The 25,611-nt window shown below is 43.6% G+C and overlaps 1 protein-coding gene across 1 annotated transcript in view; it reads left to right on the forward strand.

Moving 5' to 3' along the window:
• Positions 1-24,937, forward strand: part of LOC123507174 (transient receptor potential cation channel subfamily V member 5-like) — a 112,430-nt gene extending 87,493 nt beyond the window's left edge. The window contains exons 15-21 of the mRNA XM_045259830.1: positions 5,676-5,830; positions 7,230-7,381; positions 13,222-13,331; positions 15,147-15,319; positions 20,067-20,183; positions 21,140-21,265; positions 23,530-24,937. Of these exons, the coding sequence (XP_045115765.1) occupies positions 5,676-5,830; positions 7,230-7,381; positions 13,222-13,331; positions 15,147-15,319; positions 20,067-20,183; positions 21,140-21,265; positions 23,530-23,685 (989 nt within the window). The 3' untranslated portion in view covers positions 23,686-24,937. The remainder of the gene's footprint in view (positions 1-5,675; positions 5,831-7,229; positions 7,382-13,221; positions 13,332-15,146; positions 15,320-20,066; positions 20,184-21,139; positions 21,266-23,529) is intronic.
• Positions 24,938-25,611: the final 674 nt, after the last annotated feature.

Consider the following 25,611-nt stretch of genomic DNA (forward strand, 5'->3'; position numbering starts at 1 on the left):
TGACATTCTCATCGCGTCCTCCTCGCCTCAGCAGCATGCAGTCCACCTGCGGCAGGTGCTTAGTCGCCTTCAGGACCACGGCCTCAAACTCCACCCTCAGAAGTGCGTGTTGGGCGTCCCGTCCGTGGACTTTCTGGGCCACAAGGTGAGTGCGGAGGGTCTGGAGCCCCTCCCCCAGAAGGTGGCAGCCATTGAGGATTTCCCGCGCCCCACGACCGTCAGGAAACTCAGGGAATTCCTGGGGATGATTAACTACTACCACCGGTTCATCCCCCAGGCCGCCGCTCTTCTGGCTCCCCTCAACGACCTCCTGAAGGGCGTTAAGAAGAACTCACCTAAGCCCCTGGACTGGGGGCAAGAGGCAGAGCGCGCTTTTCAAGCCATCAAGCGCCGGCTCGTCTCCCTGACCCGCCTCGCCTACCCAGTCCCCCACGCCCCAACGGTGCTCTCCACGGACGCGTCGGCGGAAGCTGTGGGCGCGGTGCTACAGCAGGAAGTCGCCGGAGAGCTCAGGCCGGTTGCCTTCTTTAGCAAGCGGTTGGAACCGGCTCAGCGCTCCTACAGCGCCTTTGACAGGGAGCTCTTGGCAGTGTACGAGGCCGTGCGTCACTTTCGCCACTTCCTGGAGGGCCGTGAGTTCCACGTGCTCACAGACCACAAGCCGTTAACTCACGCCATGGCCCAGACGGGCGACAACTTCACCCCCGAGTGTGTAGGCAGCTCGCCTTCATCTCTGAGTTCACCACGGACCTCAGGCACATTCGGGGGGAGGAAAACACAGTGGCTGATGCTCTCTCCCGTGGCGACGCTCCCTCCCGCACGGTCGCCGCCCTGTCTCGTCCTCCACCTTTGGACTACGAAGCGGTGGCGGCAGCGCAAGAGGACGACCCGGAGCTACAGGCACTGCTTGAGGGGCCCACATCACTGCAGCTCGTTCAGCAACAGCTCCCCGACTCTCCACGGCAACTCTGGTGCGATGTGTCGTGCGGGCAGGCACGCCCATATGTGCCGCGGCCGTTCCGCCAGCAGATCTTCCGCCACTACCACTCTCTCAACCATCCTGGCATCTTGAGGACGCACCGCATCATCAGCAGGCGGGCGGTCTGGCCAGGAATGAGGAAGGAAGTTAAAGAGTGGGTCCGTACCTGCCTTCCTTGCCAGGCCGCCAAGACTCACCGCCACACCCGCACGCCACTGCAGACCATCCCCACACCCACGGAATGCTTCCAAACAGTCCACATAGATCTGGTTGGCCCTCTTCCACTTTGCCGCGGCCACCGGTACCTTCTCACCTGTGTTTTTTTTTTTCTTTCTTTTTTTTTTTTTTTTTACGTAGGGAAGAGGGCCAGCCAAGGGCAAAGAAAAGAAAGTTAGAAAAAGGCCCACTTGAGCGCTGGCTCTCCAAAGACTTCAAAAGTGCCAAAACCGTCAGCCAGAATTAGGGGAGCAAATGCCTTGATACCTCCATCTTAAAAGAAGGCAAATACAGATGCAGGGAGGGAGTTCCAGAGTTTACCAGTGAAAGGGATGAATGATTGAGCGTACTGGTTAACTCTTGCATTAGAGAGTTGGACAGAATAGGGATGAGAGGAAGAAGAAAGCCTTGTGCAGCGTGGCCGCAGGAGGAGGAGAGGCATGCAGTTAGCAAGATCAGTAGAACAGTTACCATGAAAATAGCGATAAAATATAGAAAGGGATGCAACATTTCGGCGGTGAGAAAGAGACTGAAGACAGTTAGTCAGAGGAGGGGAGTTGATGAGACGAAGAGCTTTCGATTCCACCCTATCAAGCAAAGCTGTGTGACTGGAACCCCCCAAACATGCGAAGAGTACTCCATACAGGGACGGATAAGGCCCTTATACAGAGTAAGCAGTTGGAGGGCGAGAAAACTGTCGGAGACGCCTCAGAACACCTAATTTCATAGAAGCTGTTTTAGCAAGAGATGAGATGTGAAGTTTCCAGTTAAGATTATGAGCAAAGGACAGACCGAGGATATTCATTGTGGAAGAGGAGACAGTTGAGTGTCATTGAAGAAGAGGGGATAGTTGTCTGGAAGGTTGTGTCGAGTTGATAGATGGAGGAATTGAGTTTTTGAGGCATTGAAAACTACTAGATTTTCTCTGCCCCAATCGGAAATCTTAGAAAGATCGGAAGTCAGGCGTTCCGTGGCGTCCCCGCGTGATCTGTTGATTTCCTGAAGGGTTGGACGTCTCTGAAAGAACGTGGAAAGATGTAGGGTGGTATCATCAGCGTAGGAGTGGATAGGGCAAGAAGTTTGGTTAAGAAGGTCATTAATGAATAATAGAAAGAGAGTGGGTGACAGGACAGAACCCTGAGGAACACCACTATTAATAGGTTTAGGAGAAGAACAGTAGCCGTCTACCACAGCAGCAATAGAGCGGTCGGAAAGGAAACTTGAGATAAAGTTGCAGAGAGAAGGATAGAAGCCGTAGGAGGGCAGTTTTGAAATCAAAGCTTTATGCCAGACTCTATCAAAAGCTTTTGATATGTCTAACGCAACAGCAAAAGTTTCACCGAAATCTCTAAAAGAGGATGACCAAGACTCAGTAAGGAAAGCCAGAAGATCACCAGTAGAGCGACCTTGACGGAAGCCATACTGGCGATCAGACAGAAGATTGTGAAGTGACAGATGTTTGAGAATCTTCCTATTCAGGATAGATTCAAAACTTTAGACAAGCAAGAGATTAAAGCTATAGGACGGTAGTTTGAGGGGTTAGAACGGTCACCCTTTTAGGAACAGGCTGAATGTAGGCGAACTTCCAGCAGGAAGGAAAGGTAGAAGTCGATAGACAAAGTTGGAAGAGTTTGGCCAGGCAAGGTGCAAGCACAGAAGCACAGTTTTTGAGAACAATAGGAGGGACCCCATCAGGTCCATAAGCCTTCCGAGGGTTTAGGCCAGCAAGGGCATGGAAAACATCATTACGAAGAATTTTGATTGTAGACATGAAATAGTCAGAGGGAGGAGGAGAGGAGGACAAGCCCAGAATCGTCCAAGGTGGAGTTGTGAGCAAAGGTTTGAGAAAAGAGTTCAGCTTTAGAGACAGAAGAGATGGCAGTGGTGCCATCAGGATGAAATAAAGGAGGAAAGATGAAGAAGTGAAGTTATTTGAGATGTTTTTGGCTAGATGCCAGAAGTCACGAGGAGAGTTTGAGTTTGAAAGATTTTGACATTTCCTATTTATGAAAGAGTGTTTGGCAAGTTGAAGAACAGACTTGGCATGATTCCGGGCAGAGATATAAAGTGCATGAGATTCAGGAGATGGAAGGCTCAAGTACCTTTTGTGGGCAACCTCTCTATCATGTATAGCACGAGAACAGGCTGAGTTAAACCAAGGTTTAGAAGGTTTAGGTTGAGAAAAAGAATGAGGAATGTACGCCTCCATGCCAGATACTAACACCTCTGTTATGCGTTCAGCACAAAGAGATGGGTCTCTGACACGGAAGCAATAATCATTCCAGGGAAAATCAGCATAATACCTCCTCAGGTCCCCCAACTGGCAGAGGCAAAACGCCAGAGGCACCTTCGCTTTGGGGGATCCTGCGGAGGGATTGGAAAAATAGGACAAGATACAGAAATGAGATTGTGATCGGAGGAGCCCAACGGAGATGAAAGGGTGACAGCATAAGCAGAAGGGTTAGAGGTGAGGAAGAGATCAAGAATGTTGGGCGTGTCTCCAAGACGGTCAGGAATATGAGTAGGGTGTTGCACCAGTTGCTCTAGGTCATGGAGGATAGCAAAGTTGAAGGCTAGTTCACCAGGGTGGTCAGTGAAGGGAGAGGAAAGCCAAAGCTGGTGGTGAAGATTGAAACCACACGCTGGGGTACCGCATTCCGATGCCTGACAGCACGGCGGAGTGTACGGCCGCCCACTTCCTCTCGGGGTGGGTGTCAAACTTCGGGGCGCCGGTCACCATCATCACCGACCAGGGGGTGCAGTTTGAGTCTCACGCTTGGGGTGAGCTCATGGCCTTCCTCGGCACGTCGCGCCAACGCACCACAGCCTATCATCCACAGGCCAACGGGATGGTGGAGCGCTTTCACCGGCGTCTCAAGGAGGCGATTCGCGTCCTCCCCCATCCTGGTGGCTGGGTTGACGCTCTCCCGATCATCCTGCTGACCTGGAGGGCCACGGAGAAGGAGACTTGCATCACACGCCAGCGGAGCTGGTCTACGGGGAGGACTTGAGACTTCCTGGCCAATTCGCGGCACCTGGGCCGCCCGCGGGACACGCTCTGGCCTTCATTCCGGTGTTGCGGCAGGCTATGGCGAACCTCCGGCTCACTCCTCCTCGTCCACCCCCCTCCCGCCCCACCCACTTCCTGGCGGACCTCCGTGACGCAGCAGCTGTCTTCCTGAAGACTGGCGCCACCACAGGGCCTTTCCAGCCGCCGTATGTGGGCCCATATCGTGTGCTGCACAGAGGCGAGAAATACGTCACCCTCGAGATTAAGGGCCGTCCGTACGTCGCTTCGTGGGACCGGGTGAAGGCGGCTCACCTGTCTCCTGCTCCGCCCACGGCGCCGCCCCTGCTCCCACAGCAGCACCTTCCTCCCGTGGCGGAGCACTTGCGCCATCCTCACCCCAGTGAGGTGGCACCGTGCTGCCTGCCGCCGCGGGGCGCCACCGCGGGGATCCCCTCCTCGTCGGGGCCGGCGTCCTCACCTCGCCCCCTGGCAGACCAGGAGCCGCCGGCAAGCCCCCAACCACCACCACCCACCCCGCGTGTCTCCCAGCCCCCATCTCCTCCTCCTGTCACTTCTCCCGGCGTCATCACCCGCTTTGGCAGGTCCCTAATTTTTTCCAGGCCTCTTAGAGGCTCCTTGCTACTCCCCTTATGCCTCGTTTTTTTTTCTTCCTTCTTTTGGGGGAGGGGGTACTGTAGTGAACCACACTACTACTGCTACTACTACTACTATTACCTCTCCATCCGTGTCTTGGCTAGTCAGAGAATACTACATAGGTGAGCTTCCTCAGATAGCACTTGTGGCGTGGCCAAGGTAAGCAATCCTTCCTGGAATAATGGAAATGGAATGGGACACATCACGAGCTGTCAAGTTTTCAGCGTTCATCTGCTGGTTTAATTCAGAAGAGGGTCAGCATCGCCTTGCGGTGCAGAGTAGTTGTCTCAAAACACTATACCAGGATGTACCTGTTGATTTACCGTGTTTTTATTACTTTTGATATTTTTCTGTTGTTATTCTGCTAAACTATTTCTTCATAAATACTTGAATTCTTATGACCAATACCATTATATAACTATATATATTCACCTAGGGTATAAATCTCTCTCTCTCTCTCTCTCTCTCTCTCTCTCTCTCTCTCTCTCTCTCTCTCTCTCTCTCTCTCTCTCTCTCTCTCTCTCTCTCTCTCTCTCTCTCTCTCTCTCTCTCTCTCTCAAACTTTCCTTCCTTCCTTCGTTCTTTTCCTTTCTCCCTCGAATTTCGATAAAAGTAAAGCTTCATACTCCTACTCTATACCCTCGTCCTCTCCTCCACTTACTTCCATATCTCTGCTTCTTAATCGTTTTCTTTTTACATAAACCACCACGGCTTCTTTTCTTTCCCTTTTACCCGAGCGCGCTTAACTGCCCCAATAATGTTGCGTGTAGTCACCTTGGCGGCCACCCTAACAGCCTCTTTTCCCTCGTGACGCAGGTGAATTACAGTTGTTCGGCTACTACCTATCGGAGCTGCAACTTTACGTGCGGTTTGGGTGCGAGGCAGTCACACTTCTGGGCTCTCTCTCCTACTTGGTCGGCGCTGCAAACGAGGCACGCTTCCAGGGCGGCAAGATGTTTATCGAGAACCTGGTAAGTGAAAGGAACGGTACAGTTGCGGGGAGCAGGTGCGAGGCAAGAAAGGGACGCTGGTGAAGACAACGGTGCGGTGGTGCGGGGTGAAGTGTGGTCAGGTGCTGAGGTGTATGGTGTGGTAGGGTGCTGGGAAAAGATTGCGGGAAAGGTAATAGAGTTAGCGTGATGTGAGAGAGGGTGTAAGGTGACGGCTGGAAGAATGAGAGGTGGCAAGGAAAGGAGGAAGAGAAGTGAGTTTGAGAATTTGAGTCAGAGAGAGAGAGAGAGAGAGAGAGAGAGAGAGAGAGAGTTATTCCCTCCTTTATTTACTGCAAGATGACATAGGACTACAAGATAGTAAGGAAAACTGCCTCATTTCTTTCCCTCTTTGCATCCACATCACGCTCAGTGTCTCCTGCTCTTTCCTTTTATTCCCCTCATGCCTCCTATTCCTTCACCATTCATCCTCACACTCCTCACGTTTCCTCTGACCCACGTCCGGTAGTGCTGGCTGAGACACAAAGGAATACAAAAGAAGTCCTAGGGAGAGACAGGAGGAGGTCACATAGAAGACAATCCTGTAATGATGAGCAAGAGTAAAATAGCAAGACATTTGTCCCTCATTTCTGGATAACTCTTACGATCTTTAAGGGAACTGGCTACCCAATGGGCCTTTTTTTTTTTTTTGTTGCCCTTGTCCAGTTTTCTATCCTGCATAAAAGAATTTCTAGCTTGAGTGTAAAGATAATACAAAAAATATCTTTGTTTTCATTACACTCTTCTTTCTTCTTCACCAACACATCCTTCTTCATCTCATTACATTTCATTCTTTTTTCCTCTGCACCTCCAAATCTACTACCTCTATTCCCTTTCTTACTTTCCTGCATTACGTAACTCAGTGCTCCCATGTTTTACATTCGTCTCACACTCTACTCCATTACTTAGCTCCATCTCATCTCTCACCATGATGCCGCTTTGGAGACTTCTTAAACACTTCAGTACCATGACGCGTTTTCATATTCATTCTGTTGGATGATTCTACACAGCTTTATATACTTATGTGAGGATTGAAATATTGAACACTGTGAACATTAATCTTCAGATCTCCATAGACCGTTCCTAATGTAATAGAATTATCTACTCATGGTCAAAACTCAAGATAAAAATGCATTCCAGTACTAAAGAGGTTAAACATTTCTGCACTGCTCCTCCACTGCTTTCAAAAGGCTCTAGTTGAACTTACAGTGGTTTTAAAAGGCCGACTTCATGGTTCTAGTGACAGATTGACAAGATTTTACATTACTAGCAAGAGAAACCTTCTTAAGAACCATGTTAGTGATATCTGTGGCTTCTGAAAATTGTTGTAGTAAGAGTGAGTGCTTCAAGATGCTGGCTTTACTCTCCTCTCATCCCTCAGAGCACCGTCCCGTCACGCGTGCTGTTCCTGCTGGCCTGCATAATGGTGCTCATAATGTCTGGTCTACGAGCACTCTGCATGAACGAAGGGGAGGACGTGCTGGCCGTGCTCGTGATGCTCTGCACGGGGCCTTACTTCCTATTCTTCTGTAGGTGAGTGTTGTGCATCCCATGAGTAGTAAGTGTGTTGCTTGTGTGTTCTAGAGGATTATTTTGGGGAATAAGTTGAGACGTTTGTTTATAGGTTGTTTATGTCCGGTGTATTGTGAAGTGGGTGAGTTCTGAGTGACTGTATTACGCTTTCGAGAACTGTACTTTATGAACAAGCTCAATAAAAGAATGTTGCAAGTTTGGAGTGTGCTATCAAAAGCCAACACTTGCAGTAAAAGGAGACGTTTAGAAAGTTGAAGGTTTTAGTGCCTGAAGTTTTGTTTTGGCTGAGTGAAGTCGCGTATAAAGTTATGGAAATGAGGTTAAGTTAGCAATCAAAAGGTAAAGGCGGTGTTACGCTGTGTTAGACCATCCCAGTGTGCAGGAAGTCTTCTTGCTACTTAGGAATGGAGTACGAAACTGTTATTGCCTCACCTGATGACAAACTACAGTGAGTCTAGTCCGAAATCGAAAACCTGCAGACCACGAGGCCACCAGTGCGCCACCGAGCCATGCAGGGAAGATAGTGTGGAATGTCTGCACTATTGGTTTACTGCGTTGGGTCACTTGTGGTACCTGCATATTCTTGACCTTTTTTCTACAAACACACTCTCTCTCTCTCTCTCTCTCTCTCTCTCTCTCTCTCTCTCTCTCTCTCTCTCTCTCTCTCTCTCTCTCTCTCTCTCTCTCTCTCTCTCTCTCTCTCTCTCTCTCTCTCTCTCTCTCTCTCTCTCTCTCTCTCTCTCTCTCTCTCTCTCTCTCTCTCTCTCTCTCTCTCTCTCTCTCTCTCTCTCTCTCTCTCTCTCTCTCATAATATGAAAAATGTTTCGTTTAATTAATTCTTAAAAAGAAAATCATACACATTGCGCTGATTTTATAATTGTTATTACTGTCAAAAATTTGTTGCGAAGTTATTGGCAGTTTATGAAATTCCTAAAAGTTTAATTCAGTAATTTAGTGAACTGAATTAATAATAATACGATATGTTGTCATAATAAGTACCGGTATGTGATTTCCATTTTATTCACTAAGAAAGAAAACAATTATATACCCAATAGATAACGATAGAGGATACCGATGCAAAGTAAAAGTGCGTCAATGAGGTGAGTGAGATTAGGCGGTGGAGGAGGAATGGCCTTAGCAGAGGCTGGAAGATCAGACGTTATGACTAATACTAATGTGAAGAAAAAGGTCATTGTTGTGATGTAATTCTGTTTGTGATCAACTTTTTAATTACAATATTTAACTGCAAATCACGTATATTCCTGTTCTACGATTATCATGGAAATTCAAAACAGAAAACAGTTTATCGGTGGCAGTAAACACTGGCGACACTGTGGAGTGGCGGCATGTTTATAAGGACGGCGCCTCGTGTCAAATGTGGGGTAATCTGTGGCGAGGGCTTGGGGCGGCTTTGATAGGAGCCACTTAGGAGGAAGTTTCTGCCTGTATGGTCTGCCATGGTGGCGGGCGAGGCTGGTTTATGTGGGTGACACACACGCCTCCCCGCCACTACACATTCAATTTCTCCTTCCTTTGCTGGCCACTGCAGCCGCTCTTATCTCGCCTTGAATTGCCGCATGCTTAAAACTTTTACCCAGAGTAATGTGGACGTTTACTTTGCCTGGCGCGCTTCTCAAGGCCGCCCCGCTGCTGCAGGCTGTGGGTGGCTGTGCAGGGGCAGCCATCACGCCCTGCTCGCCTGTTCATAAGTTCTATTTTTTTTCTCTCGTGCAGAAAGTTTGGAAATTTGGATGAAATTCCGCATCATCAAAATTTTATGAGGCAATACGTGCTTGGAGCAGCGTGCCTCCAGGAATAAGTTACTCCTTAAGAGCGGTGCCGCTGGTTCCCTCAAGCCTCACCACGTCTTGCCACGCCCCGCTCCCACCGCAACACATAAACTTTGTGACGCACCTCCACCGCTGCCCTCAGACACGCGAGGCACCTCCTTATTGGAGATGCGTTGGGGAGTGGCCACGGTTGTGCAGAAAAAGATGGGAAGCACTTCAGGCGTAAAAGTACTGCTACTGCTGCGTCGAGGTAAAGTGCTATGTTGCTGGTTGTTCACGATAAGATTAATCTAGGTAACGTGTTGTGCCCCATTTTTTTGGCCCCGTGGTATCTTCTCACCTCCCATGGCCATCCTGTTTGCTGCCCCGTGATAGCCACCTTCTCTGTTGATTGACAAAGGAAATTACAAAGCATTTCATTAAGTAAATATGTTCGCAATTATGAAGTAGTGTTTCAATATGTATATGTACGTATGTGTATACTACACTTATATTGAAGAAAAAAACGTGGTATTTGTATTGAAAATGTATAAACCAAAGTGACGAGCAGCATTGCAAGAGTAATGCTATACGTTGTTTCGTCACTAGTTTTCCTCACCAGTTTGTGAGTCGCGGGTGGCGTGCGGCAAAGCAGTCAGTTATGGGCTCATTTGGCAGCCGTCAGTCCCGTCACTGGTTGTCGACCCACTTCCATATGCTCTATGGCATCGAGCCTTGTGTGGGACGCGCCTCACAACGTTACGATGTATTCAGCAGCTTGCCGAGTCAGCAGCAACTCACAATGAGGAGTGAGGACGAAATGAAATGGTCTTATGCATAACGTTGTTATTCAATCGTAATAATTGCATAACGTCCTTCCAAACTCTATTGATCACCATATTGGGACCAAATAGCATCCCTCAACAACACTATTCTTTCTTTCCTTTCTTTTAATTATATTTTATCCTCTTTTCTCACTTCGTTTCACTGGTTTACAATTTCACTGACACACGTTGCACCTGCACGGCCCTGACACTCCTGGCCTCCACCTGCGGCGATGTCGGCGACGGGGAGTAGATGGCCGTGAAAGTTGACACCTCAGGACTGATGGGCGAGGCGCAATGATGTACTTACGTGTACCACCACCACCACAACCACCACCGTTACCTGTGGCACCGACACCGGCTGAATAATGTTCTAAGTGACAATTGAAACTTTCATTTCTATAAGTGGATAAAGAAGTGGTGGTGGTAGTGGTGGTGGTGGTGGCGGTGTGGCTCTTATAGGTGATAGTGATGGGGTAGGTATTAATTGGAATGTTTGTGATGATGGTTTTGGTGGTGGTGATAGTGGTGGTGGTGTTGCAGAATATTGGCAGCTTTAGAGCGATACATTCCATAAGCGGCGGTAGCAGCTGGTTGCTGGTGGTGGTGGTGGTGTTAGTGGTGGTGGTGGGGGTGGTAGTGGTGGTGGTGGTGTTTGGCTGGAGGAGACATCTGATACAATGAATATGTAGAGAAGGAAACAGAGAAAAAAAAATAGAAAAGGGAAAAAGACCTTTTATTACACTTCCTTCGAAGTACATTGATAAAATTGTAACAATTAGAAATAGGAATAATGCAGAAACACAACAATTGGAATAGAATATTTAAGGAGAAAAGAGAGCGGACTTCTGTCGGGGCCATTCCCTTGAAGGGGAGTGTGTGTGTGTGTGTGTGTGTGTGTGTGTGTGTGTGTGTGTGTGTGTGTGTGTGTGTGTGTGTGTGTGTGTGTGTGTGTGTGTGTGTGTGTTTATACCTATCATGAAGTGTTAATCATGCAGCGTCGACAGGATAATAGTCAACATCAGGTGCCGTTGTAATGGACCTAAAACGCAGGAGTGCACACGCTTAATGAGTTAGAGAAGAGAAGAACACGACTTGTCAGTTCATTCCATATAACTGCGTCCATTACTGCTTCCTTTTATTCCATCGTTTATTTTCTGCTGGCGGTGATTTACTATATCGTTCCCTTTACCGCTGCGCCATTCCTAGTGCTACTCGTGTCTTCGGGGCACCTGCGTGTCATGTAAGTGTATTCCCTGTTATGGAACATGCCAGAGAACGTCACCACCACCGCTGACTGGACAAGTATTAACGGATCAAAGACAATAGTGAGCAAAGCATTTTTTTTTTTTTTCCAGCAAAGAGAAACGCTTTCCATAAATATGAATTTTGGTTGGGCCTTCAAATTTCTATGAATGAAACGCTGCCAGCTTCAAATATTTTTGAGGTAGAAACTACGTCTGTTATTTTTTCATCTCTACATACTTTATATTTTTTTCTCTTATTATTGATTTTTAAGCTCCATTAGGCTTCACTACACAATTCACTACACGCTTCACCAATAACTATCATCGTCAGTGGCTAAGAATAACTAATATACTTGAATTAATAAATTTTGAGTTTTTAAATAAACTCAAAATGCCTCGCCAAATACTGTGGTAAATGGTTCACAAGTCTGCATCCTAAAGGTACTGCAGATGTTAAGCTCATTCGTAAGCTCGCCGATAGAGGGCTTCCCATTTCAATAACCTATTACGCATGGGTGGCAGAAGCGTCTCTCTGGGGTTTAATTATTCAGTTGCGAGTCATCTGTCTTTGTGCAGCGAATAAGCACACTAATTACCTCTTAATATAACGTTATTACATCATGACAGCTGTAGTGGTAGGCGCGTTATTAGGAATGTGTGCCTCCTCCTCCTTCTCCCCCCCCACCTCTCTCTCTCTCTCTCTCTCTCTCTCTCTCTCTCTCTCTCTCTCTCTCTCTCTCTCTCTCTCTCTCTCTCTCTCTTGTACAAAGATATGACTTCTCTTTGAATTTAAACCATAAGACATTAACTTCGAAGGCACGACGGTGAATGTTTACAGCGAACAGCGAATGGTTTGACGAGAGTAAAGTGATGGTGGCTGAAGGATTATTTTCCTTTGTTCTGATGTGTTAATTGTGTTTGGAGCTACGTGTGTGGTTGGAACGGTCATGTGTATGTGTGTGTGTGTGTGTGTGTGTGTGTGTGTGTGTGTGTGTGTGTGTGTGTGTGTGTGTTACTTGTGTTTAGAGATGTGGCGCTTTAATTGCAGCATAATCCATCTGGCCTATTCATGGTGTAGGCAGTGGGTGTTCCTTTTAACCCCTTCAGTACCGTAATGCATTTTCATATTAATTCTTCTTACTATATGGTGATTCTATACAGCTTCAGAAACTCATGTGGGGATTAAAATAATGAAGACCGTGATCGTTAATCTTCTGACCTCTATAGACCTTTGCTAATGTCAAGAAAATCATCTAATCGTACACATATCTCAAGGTAAAAACGTGTCCCAGTATTGAGGATGTTCAACCATTCACTCGCCCTCAAAATCTGCTCTTCTCTAGGGTAACACATACAAAAGCTTCAGGTTCCTCATGATGTATAGCGCTTCTGAGAGGATGGTGAGAAAAGTTTGTGCCATGATGTAACGTATAGTGTTAATGTTTTGCCTTGTAATGCTATGGTATGCTGTGATATGCCGTATAGTGTAAATATTTTGCTTTGTGATGTTGTAGTGAGCAGTGATGATGATATGGTGAGCCTGTATTCTGAAAGGCTTTGCTCTCTCCCTATCACTGCTTTTCAAAGGCTCCAGTTGAAGATACTCATGTTTTTAATAACTTCAGTACAAGGACGCGTTTTCATATTCATTCTAGTTACAATTTGGCGATTTCATACAGCTTCAGAAACTTATGTGGGGGATTAAATAGTGTAGATTCTGGCCATTAATCTTTTGAACTCCATAGATCCTTCGTAATGAAAAAAGAAAATGTCTAATCATGCCCAAAACTCAGTACTGAAGCGTTTAAGGGTATTTTTTTTATAATTCTGGTAATGGACTGACAACATTTCTAGTTTTTCACAAGAAGAAACTGTCTTGAAAACCCTGCCAGTCATCTCTGTGGCTTCAAAAAAATTGTCGTAGTGAGAGAACAAGGCGTTTCTGAATATAGCCAATGGTGTCACGCATAGTGGGTGATGGTGTTGGTGTGGTGCTGCAGAGGCTTCAAGACGGTGGGTCCCTTCGTCACCATGATCTACACTATGCTGGTTGGTGACTTGCTACGTTTCGTCACCATCTACTTCGTCTTCATTATGGGATTTTCTCAAGGTGGGTCTAATTGATCTACAGGTACTTCTACTTTACCTACACTTGTTTTCCTTCTTCTTCCCCCTCGCCCTTCCTTCTTGTTTTTTCCGTCTTTTCCCTATCGCCATCGTCCTCTTCTCCTCCTGTTTTGCTGCAGTGCCATAAACGAAATCAATCAATCAGTCCTCCTCCTCCTCCTCCTCCTCCTCCTCCTCCTCCTCCTCCTCCTCCTCCTCCTCCTCCTCCTTCTCCTGCTCCTTCTCTTCCCCTTCCTCATCCTCCTTCTCCTCCTCCTGCTCCTGCTTCCTCTCTTCCTCCTCTTTCTCCTCCTCCTTCTCCTTCTACTCCTATTTTCGTCCTCTTTCTTTTTCTTTTATATCTGCGCTTCATTTTTGTGGTACATTATTTCTTGTTCGTATTATCACTTTTTTCTTTCGTCTTGCTTGGTGTCTCATTAATCTCTTCCTCTCTCATTTAAGTATTCCACGTCCTCCGTCTTTCGTCTCTCATATTGCGCTCTCGGAATCTTTCTTTCTTGATCTCTTTTCACTCTCTTTTTTGTTGTAAGGTTCAATACTTACCTCGAATTATTGCACCTTCTTTTTTCTGCTTTTTGTGATATTTACATAATTAAGCTTTCTCTCTTTCTTTGTGTGTGTGTGTGTGTGTGTGTGTGTGTGTGTGTGTGTGTGTGTGTGTGTGTGTGTGTGTGTGTGTGTGTGTGTGTGTTCTGTGCCTCCCCTCCCTCCCTTTTAATATTTACGTAGTTAATCTCTCGTATTTTCTTTGTGTGTGGTTTTTTTTTCTGTGCCTCCCCATCTCTCTCTCTCTCTCTCTCTCTCTCTCTCTCTCTCTCTCTCTCTCTCTCTCTCTCTCTCTCTCTCTCTCTCTCTCTCTCTCTCTCTCTCTCTCTCTCTCTCTCTCTCTCTCTCTCTCACATCAAACTCTTTAAAATTACATATTACTAATCTCACTCCCCTGCGGTTTATTCATTTCCATTCAAAGATCATGCTCATATTTCTTAACCCCCTTAATTACAACTTGATTCAGCTGTGCGTTCAACTGACCCGAGTCCTCCACTGAGCTCACTTTGTTTCTCTGGTACGTCGGGGACAGAGTGGTAGTAATGGTGTTGCTTTGAGGTCTTGCATGATTCAGGCTCCTTTTGCATAACCTTCTCATTAGTCTGTATTAATTTTCCTGGTCCTTTTTGCGTTTTAATTCTCTGTTGATGTGTGTGTGTGTGTGTGTGTGTGTGTGTGTGTGTGTGTAAGAGAGTGAGAAGGGAGGCACGCTGGTTGGCTGAATGGCTTATTGAATAGCTGAATAAAATGGTCGTTGGCTACGTAAGTAATTAACATATTGACTACCTAAGTAACTGGTTGACTAACTGGCTGACTCACTGAATCGCTCACTCACTGTTTGGTTCAGTGATTAACCAGCAGACTTAATCACTATGTAGCTCAATGTTCGACTAAGTAATCCTGTTCGTTTGCGACTGTTTTATTTTAGTGTTACAAAGCAGCAGTTTCTGACTATAAACCACATTGTCATATTTGTCATTAGTATGTTGTATTCAATAGATATGTATGTATTTATCTATCTATCTATCTATCAATTAATCTGTATGTTTCTATCTACACATGTACACCTATTTAAGTACTTATCTATCTATCTATTTATCTTTCTCTCTAAATATCCATCTATATATCTATCCGTCTATCCTTTTATCTATCTATTATGTTCCATACCTATATAACCTTCATCACTTCTCTTTTCATCCACTACCCTCACTGATTCACTGACCCGTCTCTCCTTCCCTCATCCATCACGCAGCGTACTTCGTCATCTTCAACTCCTTCCACGACACCTTCGACCGTAACCAATGCCTGACGAACCCCATGCCTTCAGCGGCGGAGAGCGTAATGAAAATGTTTATCATGTCCTTGGGAAACTTCGGAGACACATACGGCGCCCTCGATTGCACAGACCACACCACCACAGGCAAGGTACGTGTGTGTGTGTGTGTGTGTGTGTGTGTGTGTGTGGCTGACAGAGAGAGAGAGAGAGAGAGAGAGAGAGAGAGAGAGAGAGAGAGAGAGAGAGAATTAACAAACGGATAGAGTGACAGACAGACTGACATATAAACAGACTTACTGACTGACAGACAATAGACATGGATAGAAAAATAGAGACACACAAGCAGTGACTGACAAATAAATAGACAGACAGATAGACAAATAGAGAAAGACAAGAAGAAAATGACTGGCAGACTGACTGACTGGTTAAAAAGACAGACCGGTAGCGAGAAAGACAGACAGGCAAACAGGCAGACAGAAACAACGATAGACAGATGGATAAACAAACGGATGAAATGGAGTAAGAGAGAAACAAAACAAAGACCGTAATATAAAGAAATCATAAAGAAACTATAAAAAGAAAAAAAATCATACGCCAATATATGTTTCCCATTATTTACCACTTAACCTTTTCCTCTTCTCTTTTATCTTTTTTCCACCATTTTTTTTTTTCGAAGCGAAATTTCATTGGTGTCAAACTCCCGCTCGTGAAAGGTGTTGGCGTGAGACTTTTTCCATTAAGTGAAGCGCATTAACATACCCACACAGCACAGCCCTATAAGGTTCTTTTTGAGTGGAGGCGAGGGAGGAAGGGGACAAAAAAAGATTAGAGCCAGGTAGGGAATGGGAGAGAGGGGGAAGGGAAAGGAAGGGGTGGAGAGGAGAGGAGAGAATAAAGCAGAGGAAATGTGAGAGGAAGGAGGAGAGTTATTACAAGAGAGAGGCACGCAAGGAAGGATAATAAAGAGAGAAGGAAAAAGGGGTGGAAAGATGAGGACGGTGATGAGAAGTGCTCGTGAGGGGAGCGGAGAAGAAGAAAGTTAGAGGAATGTGTTCGTGAGAGAGAGAGAGAGAGAGAGAGAGAGAGAGAGAGAGAGAGAGAGAGAGAGAGAGAGAGAGAGAGAAATTGTGTTCTTGTCTCATTTAAACTTCGTTGAAAAGTCTGAACAACCACCTATTTCCCAGTATCTGAAATGACCCCAAAAGATATACACATACAGTGATAGTGATTAATTCCTTCTCCTTGATTGATATGAAGTCCTCCAGGAATCTGTATACTTTTGCTTATAATCTACCAACCATTTAAACCTCTCGAACATTTTGAACACCCCAGAGAAATAAGAAGAGGAAGAAGAGGAAGAATAAGAGACATGAGGCAATCGTTCAGTGTTCGCCATGTCGAGGCTCTTTTCTTTTGTTCACCTTTTTCTTTTACCTTTCTTTTATTGTTGATGCTTAAACCCTTTCAATTTATAGATAGTGATAAATTTTTCAGGGTATTACATGGTTTTTAGGATTTGAATATGAATTGGTGTTATTGCGTTTGACGAGATTTATTATTTTATGGCGCAGTTTGTCACGTTTATAGTTTTTAGGATTTATTCTGTGATACTTAATTTTTGTGGTACGCTGACGTCAGTATCGTGGTTCTGTGTTCTGTCTTTTTCGGTGTAGTGATCCTTACCCACGCAGTGATAGCTGGTTCGCGGTAAGCAGATTTTCACGGTTTTGTTTGAACTGGAACCATTTCCCATGTTTTATTTTTGCCTGGTGTTTCAGTCAGTTCACCTCAGCTTGTGTGTGTGCGAGCAACATTTCAAGTCCATCAAAATCGGTGCAAAGATAATCCATTTTTTTTTTTTTATTGTCGCTATGTCAAAATTGATGGTTGAAAGCGTGAATTCTGATTCTCTTTTACTTTATCATTCAGGCTTTCGTCTATTGTGAAAAAAAAAATATATATAAATATACTTGCGATATTGTTACAATATTACCTCTCATCGAATACATGACGTTGACGAAGGAAGCTTACAAATATGTTTTTATAAGGTTCCTATTTTGTGACTGAAAGATTTAAGCCTCCCAATATTATAGCCACATTGGCAACAAATAACTGTGATTTGATGGTAAACCTTTTCACATGTACTGATTGACTGCTCTGGAGAGGGATGGACGATGTGTGTTTTTTTTATTTCACTTGATTTGTTATTGACATCTCTGCTGGTAATATCTGAATCAAGCAGCACACGAGGGTGAAGATTAGTTTAATGCATAGCAACACATTCTGCCTCTGATGTCTCTCCAATGTGAAAGCGTTATAACTTGGCGCTGACGATTGAGCAAGATTGTCCTAGCTGGATGTGTCAACCAGCGACTCTGTGCCGCCGATAACGTCACATCCCTCAAGATAAAAAGAGGTTGTAACCCTTCAGCTATATCACGAGAACTCTAAACATGGCTATAACAAACTCTAACAATACCTGATCCTGCAGAGGAGGAGAATGAGGAGGAGTAGGAGAAGGATTAGAAGGCGGAGAAGGAGGAAGAGGAGGAACAGATATTTGTTGTGGGAGGTTCGAAGATGATTTCGTATGATAATGTAATTTGGAAAGATTGAATTATAGCCGAACAAACAGAGAGAGAGAGAGAGAGAGAGAGAGAGAGAGAGAGAGAGAGAGAGAGAGAGAGAGGACTATTGGAAATAATCATTTACGTAAAGTCAAGACGCATTTTAGAACGTGATTTGAACTTTTCTGTGAAGTATTCTACATTACACACACACACACACACACACACACACACACACACACACACACACACACACACACACACAAACGGCGTAGTGGAATGGTTAGAACAATCAGCTCACAGCCGAGAAGGCCTGGATTCGAGCCCCAGAAGAGTTTAGGCAAATGGGCAAGCTTCTAAATGTGTAGCCCCTGTTCACATAGCAACAAGTATGTACGGGATGTAATCCGCGGTTGTGGTCTCGCTTTCCCGATGTGTGGTGTGGTCTCAGTCCTACCCGAAGATCGGTCTATGAGCTCTGAGCTCGCTCCGTAATGGGGAAGGCTGACCGGGTGACCAGCAGACAACCGTGAATACAATACTGCCAATGAGGTTTGAACTCTGTTTCATTGACAACTCAGATTCTCGACGTTGTGTGTGTGTGTGTGTGTGTGTGTGTAGGCGGAAAAAAAGGAGAGAGAGAGAGAGAGAGAGAGAGAGAGAGAGAGAGAGAGAGAGAGAATTTCATAAATATTCAACAAAACACACTTAATCTTCCTTTCCAGAGACAGAGAAAAAAAATTGTAACAACTCATTTTCCCTTTTTTTTTTTTTTTAAGTTTTTGTCTCAGAAATGCTCGGAATTGAAATTGGAAAAATCTTTCAACAACCTTTTTCTTCGTCATTTTCCACGTCGCAATTCTTTGAAGAGTTTGCAAGAAAAATGCGTGTGTGTTGTTGGCTTGGGCTTCCTTTGTGACATTGTAATGCAGGTGTGGCAGGGAGGCGACCAAGGGAGTAGCGCTCTGATGATCACTGACGAGGCGAGGCTGATCAGACACCTGGCGTTATCCTCAGGTGTTGCATGATATTAAGGCGTATTTATCTTTCTTCTTTATTTTTCTTTTTTCTTTTCTCCTCCTCCTCCTCCTCCTCCTCCTCCTCCTCCACCTCCTCCTCTTCCTCTTCCTCTTCCTCTTCCTCCTCTTCCTCCTATTGTACGTACTTATATCTTTATTGTCTTGTTTTTTTCTATTTAATTCGATTTTTCTTCTATTTTTCATCGTTTCTTTCTCCCTTCGAGTATTTTTTTTTTCAGATCATGTCTCTTTCAGGATTGGGGGATTTTTTAATGTTTTCATTTTATGGTCATAATAATGCTGCTGTTCATTTGTGTATCGTACAAATATTTTTGAAATTTCATTCTTTTCCACTCATGTTTTTATTAGTTTCCTGTTTTTTCTTTTTCAGAAATACGTTAATTAATTTTCAAATTCTGTTTATGAATTGTTCTGTAACCTGGTGGTTTAATGTAACAGTTCGTAATTGTTCTTTAGATTGACATTTGTTCTGTATTTTCGGTTTTTGAGATGCTGCGAGACTCAGCAGGCGTGTTTTGAGATTGCTACGAAACAATCTTAGAGATGTTAATATTCATCCACCGTTAATGTGATTTTTCAGACATAATGATTCTACAAAGGTTTATTCTTTCATAATACTGATTTGTGTTCTTTTTTTACTTAAGCGCTTTGTAACCTTTCTGTATTTATTTGTTATTCTCTTGTGTTTCTTAGTTATCTTCTTATGCAGTGTAACCTTCTTGAGTTTAAATCCTTTGTGTTTCATAAGAACATCAGTTACGGAAAGCTGCAGGAAGCGAGTATGTTTGTACGTGGCAGTCTCTGTATGAAATAAACCTATCATTCTCCACCTCTCATTTCTATCTATAAAGGTGTCTAATATTTTAAAGCTACCTGTTGATTTGGTACTAAAAACTTTCTTACTGATTCTGTTCCATTTATCTTTCCCTCTCCTTAAGAAACAATTTATTCCCATTTTTTGTTTTATCTAACTTCATTAAACTTGAACCCGTTACCCCTTGCTTTATTCTAACACTGACACTAAGCGTTTCGTCACTCTTCTTATATATCTCTCATCTATATACGTATTTCATAACTTCTCAGGTGTAATTTTCCTTTCTCCCGCTAGGCAAGTACAAAAAAAATCACTGTGTGCCTTGATAGCATTACAAGTGAAGCGACAAGTGTTTCATCTGTTCTGTACCCAAGTGTTCGTAATCTTGCAGGTCTAGTGAATGTCAAGTGTTGCGTTTGTCGTGTAATGCAATGCTGGACTTTTTTTTACGAGTTATTTTTCACCTCCCACACAGACGTTGTTCATGGTGTTTACTGCTATCGTGTCCATCCTACTCATTAACCTGCTGATCGCCATGATGGGAAACACCTATGAGAGAATTGCAGAGATGAAGAACGAGTGGATGAGACAGGTAGGTGGAAAACTCGATAAGTGGATGGTGAAGTGGATGGGTATTTTGAGAGCTGTGAGTGAGCCATGTGGGTGAGAAGGACTGAAGAGGTGAAGGAGAGGATGCAACAGGATGAGTGGATGAATGGGGTGTTAAGGTGGTATTGTTAAGTCGATGAGAGTCAGACGGATGGATGACAACTAGATGAATGTAATGTATTTAGTGAAAAGTTAAGATAGATATGATAATGAGATATTGATGCATATGGATAAGAATTTATGAGTGACTGGTAAGATTGGTGGATGAGTCTAGAAGGATGTCTGTGGATTAGAAAGTCTATTTAAATAAGGATTGGTGAGAAGGCTCGTAAACTTAAATCGATGAGAAAAAAAAGGTGGATGACACGAGATCGGTGAGTCAGGTGGATGAGCCTGTGAAGTTGTTAGTGAATTCGACAAGTGGATGAATGAAGAGGTAATGAGATGGATAGACTGATAATGGATGAAGAGCTGAGTAAATGGATGTGTCAAGGGTGGATTGTGAAGTAAATGGGTCAATAAAACATAAATTCAGAGAGATGGAGGAAAATGAGGGAATGAATGACGAAAATGTGAAATAATTGAACAGGTGAATGGTGAAGTTATGAGCATAAATTTTGTGTGCATTAAAATATTACAAAACATTACAAGTGCTATTTCATCGTCTATCAATCGTTAAATACCTCTCTCTCTCTCTCTCTCTCTCTCTCTCTCTCTCTCTCTCTCTCTCTCTCTCTCTCTCTCTCTCTCTCTCTCTCTCTCTCTCTCTCTCTCTCTCTCTCTTTCTGAACCCTGTACGTTAAGAGTTGCCAAACCATCAGTAATCATGTTTGTCTATCAATCACTAAATCATTGGATAGATAAATCGCTTAATATCTCTTCCCTCCCCACACACACACACACACACACACACACACACACACACACACACACACACAGTGGGCTCGTATCGTGTTGGTGGTGGAGCGAGGTATCAGCCCTGAGGAACGTCTGAAGCACCTCACAGCGTACTCTCAACCAATGTCTGACGGGAGAAGAGCTTTAGTGCTAAGGCTGCATCAGAATGTGAGTATTGCTTTAATGGAAGTGGCAATCAAGTGGGCCTTTTTTATGTCGTATTTTTTGTTGCCCTTGGCCAGCTTCCCCCTCTTCTACAAAAACAAATCTCTTACTCCTCCTCTTTCTTCTTCTCCTCGTCCTCCTCCTCCTCCTCTTCCTACTCCTCCTCCTCCTCTGACTCCAACTCCGATTACAGTTTTTCTTTATCAGTTTAGTTTTTTTTTTTTTCATGTCATGTGTTGTTTTTCGTCGGTCTTTCTTGTTCTTCTCTTCTTCGTCCTTCTCGTCTTTCCTCACGTCCCTTTGCTTATCTTTGTTCATGTTCTAGTTATTATTGTTTTATGGTCTTATTGTTATATGGTCTTCTCCTTCTCCTTCTCTTCTTTCTCTCCCTTCTCCTCATCTTCCTCTTCTTCCTATTCCTCTTCCTCCTTTTACTTTTCCTCCTCCTCCTACTTTATTTTCACGTTTTCATGTTTTTTATTATTATTAATTTTTTTTATTTTAATTATTTGATCCTGCAGTTTATTTTGTATTTTAGTCCGTCACACACACACACACACACACACACACACACACACACACACACACACACACACACACACACACACACACACACACACACACACACACACACACACACACACACACACACACACACACACACGCACAGACACACCTCTTTCGTAGTTTACCTTTTTTCTTTTTTCCATTTATCTATTCTTATATCATATTCTTTATTTCTTCATTGACGTTTATTTTCCTGTTATGCTTTGTCCTTATTCATATGTGCTTGTTTATTTGTTTATCCTATATTTTTTTCTGCTCGGATGTTTTTTTTATCTCTATTTATATTACTCTTTGTTTCTCTGCTTCTTTTCATGTTTTATTCTCCTTTTCCCTTTTTTCCTTTATTAATGTCTTTCAATTCACCTTCACTGTATTCCTCGTTTTCATGTTTAAATAGAGGTACAGGTAAAGGAAATGAAGATTTGTAATGCTTTTGCTTTGTTCATTTCAATATTCTATCTGTGTGTGTGGGTGTGTGTGTGTGTGTGACTTTTATCTCACTTTTTACAGTATTTATTGAAAATCTCTCTCTCTCTCTCTCTCTCTCTCTCTCTCTCTCTCTCTCTCTCTCTCTCTCTCTCTCTCTCTCTCTCTCTCTCTCTCTCTCTCTCTCTCTCTCTCTCTCTCTCTCTCTCTCTCTCTCTCTCTGTTTGGTATCTGTTAATACTTCCAGTTTTTTGTAGTCTCATATTTCTTGTTCTGTTGTTGTTCGGTTGTCCTGCACACTTTCCTTTTCCAGACTTGTCATTCTTTCTACATTTTACACCACCCTCATCATTGCGTCCAACACCACCACCATTACCACTCCCACCCGTACCACCACCACCACCACCACCACCACTACTAAAGCTACAATCTTCTTCACCTTCATTCTTTCACCACCGCCGTATCACCACGATTCTCAAAAAGGCTTTAGTTAAAGTTAATCGGGTTTTATTTTTTTTATTTATTATTATTATTTTTTATGGTTTTATTGGTAGATTGAGATTACTACACTACTAACTGGTGAAAACAGCTTAACAACATGGTAAATCATTTTCTTGACAGTGAAAAATAGTCGTGGGGAGAAAATAATAAAGCATTTTACAATATGTTCACCAGCCTCACCATTTACTGCTACTACTACTACTACTACTACTACTACTACTACTACTACTACTACTACTACTACTACTACTACTACTACTACTACTACTACTACTACTACTACTACTACTACTACTACTACTACTACTACTACTACAACGACTATTACTATGCATATCTTCCTCCACCACTATTACTTAAAGGGAAGTATCAAGACATTTACCCCTTTCTTGTGGCTAGCTCTCTCGGACTTGCCTGGGGACTGGTAATTAAGTGGGTCTTTTAACTATTTCGGTTGCCCTTGACCAATTTTCCCCTCTGACATAGAAAAAAGATACGTGTTCTCCACTGCAACTATTACAAGCCTGTCTACTATAAAATGGCTCCTGGATTTAAAACACATTGTAGCTTATTGATAACGTAATTGATTTGATGTGAAAAATATTTGCTTTCTGTTGATCAACGCACTTATTACAAGGACAGCTCACGGTTTTCCTCAAGATCTGACAACCACACATTCCCTTTGGTACAGTTCAAACTGAGACCCAGTAGCCACTTTAGAGTTGGCACACTATACTACTACCACCACCACCACTACACTCTTCCACCCGCAGGACGAGGAGCGGGAGGAGATGAAGGATATTCTAGACATGAAGAGAGTCCACAACAAATACGTCCTGAGGCGAAAAAACCGGAAAAATCCTTACGAGGACTCCGGGGATCCCACACCGAGGGATGCTGCGCTCGCCAACCCTGTCAAGAAAGCCTGAGTGTTTTCTCTGTCCTCCCGTTTTCTTCTACTGGGGATTCGTGTCCTGCCTTTGAGATGTTGTTTCCTTTAAGTGTGATTTTTTTTTTCGCCAATAGATATCCAGTTTTCTTTCGTGTATAGTTGATCCTCCTGTGTGACATCCATTTTCTGTAAGGTTGTCAAGTGGAAGGAATATCGCGTTTGATTTATGAGGCTTATTTCCTTTCGGTTGTCTTCTAAAAGCGTACATTTTCCTTTGTAATATTATGTTAGAACAGTACCGCGTGAGAGTCTTGGAGCTCCTTTATCTTCTTTTGGGTCCTTCTCTTGTGTGTTAATTTTCCTCTGTATGACCGTCGTGTAAAATGAGGGATTCATGAAACTTGTTATTTTATGCTCTTTCTTCTGCGACTGGTTCATATTTTTTTTCTGCAGGGAGGTCAAGTAAGAGAAATATTGAGTTGGATTGTTTAAAGCTCTTATTTCTATCTGCGTTATATTTCCAGGTTTCCTTCATGTAGTTTTAGGTGTTTAGAAGTTCGCGGAAGTTTCATATTGGGTGTTATTCGAGAAGAGTAATGCATCAGGTGTGTGGAGGTGAGTGAGTGTTGTTTCTTGTTACTGTATTCGAGTAGGTATTTAAACTCAAATATCAATGACTTATTTTGACACATTCTCTCTCTCTCTCTCTCTCTCTCTCTCTCTCTCTCTCTCTCTCTCTCTCTCTCTCTCTCTCTCTCTCTCTGAAAGATATTACTGAAAGACCCTTCACCTTTACTATCCCACGTTTTTTACTCTTTTTCCTAGTGTACCTAACATAATGTCGACGGATCCCATTATTCATACCCCGTAAATAACTGAGATTGAACTCTTTTTTTTTCACTTTTATCCTTAAACATTTTCACTCTACGAATTCCGAAACTTCAGCTCTCTATCAAAGGTGTTGTAAGGTAATGTCATAATGCTTCCCCATCCTACTTTTTAGCATAGCTCTTACGTAAATAATGAGGGTAATTAGCCGTCATAAGAAATTAAGGCGCACTTCCTCTTTTATTCCATTACATCACGTAAATATGTAAAGCGCAGGTGACCGTGGTAGGCGCCGTTACCTTCATCCTGGCGTGTTTTAATGAGCGTTGGAGGGAGAATAAAGACGATGCTCACTCAAGAAGGGATCGGCCCCATTTCTTTTTTCCAAGTCAGTGTGCCTAATTCTAGCTAAATTCAGGTCTCTCTCTCTCTCTCTCTCTCTCTCTCTCTCTCTCTCTCTCTCTCTCTCAATATACACGTCATAATCAATTTTTTTGGAAGGCTTAGCTGATTTTAGGAGAGAGAGACATCTGTGACATTTTATTTATAGTGTGTGTGTGTGTGTGTGTGTGTGTGTGTGTGTGTGTGTGTGTGTGTTCTGAAGGACGATAGGTCAGTGTTAGGTGCCTTTTAACCTATTTGTGGCCCTCCAGGTATTCTATATTTGGCACAGGTGAGGAAGGAGGTGCAGAACAAAGGCAGGTATACAAGAATCTTCACAGGGACGAATATAACAGTCGATACAAATAGGACATGTAGGTAGTGTGGAGTCTAGACAGGTGTTGTTCATGAGGCTCAGGTAACATAGAGCCAGGACAGGTAGAGTTAAGAATAGAAAAACATATTAAAGAAAATTAGCAGTCTAGTTGATTAGTAAGTAGAATAAAAGAGGTATAAATAGCAAGCTTAGTGATATTCATAAATCATTAGAGTACTGTAGGTAAAAAAGTAATTGCCAGAGGTTGAGGATTAGTGTGTATGTAGTTAAGGTATGTAGTCATAGGTTGAGCTGAGGTAGGTCAGTTATTGGAGGAGTTAATGGTGAAGGAAAACTATTAGATAGATACTTAAATCATTAGAATACTGTAGATAAAAAAATAATTGTTAGTGTCAGAAATTGAGGATTAGTATATGT

Source organism: Portunus trituberculatus, chromosome 21 (assembly GCF_017591435.1).
Source record: "Portunus trituberculatus isolate SZX2019 chromosome 21, ASM1759143v1, whole genome shotgun sequence".
Taxonomy (NCBI): domain Eukaryota; kingdom Metazoa; phylum Arthropoda; class Malacostraca; order Decapoda; family Portunidae; genus Portunus; species Portunus trituberculatus.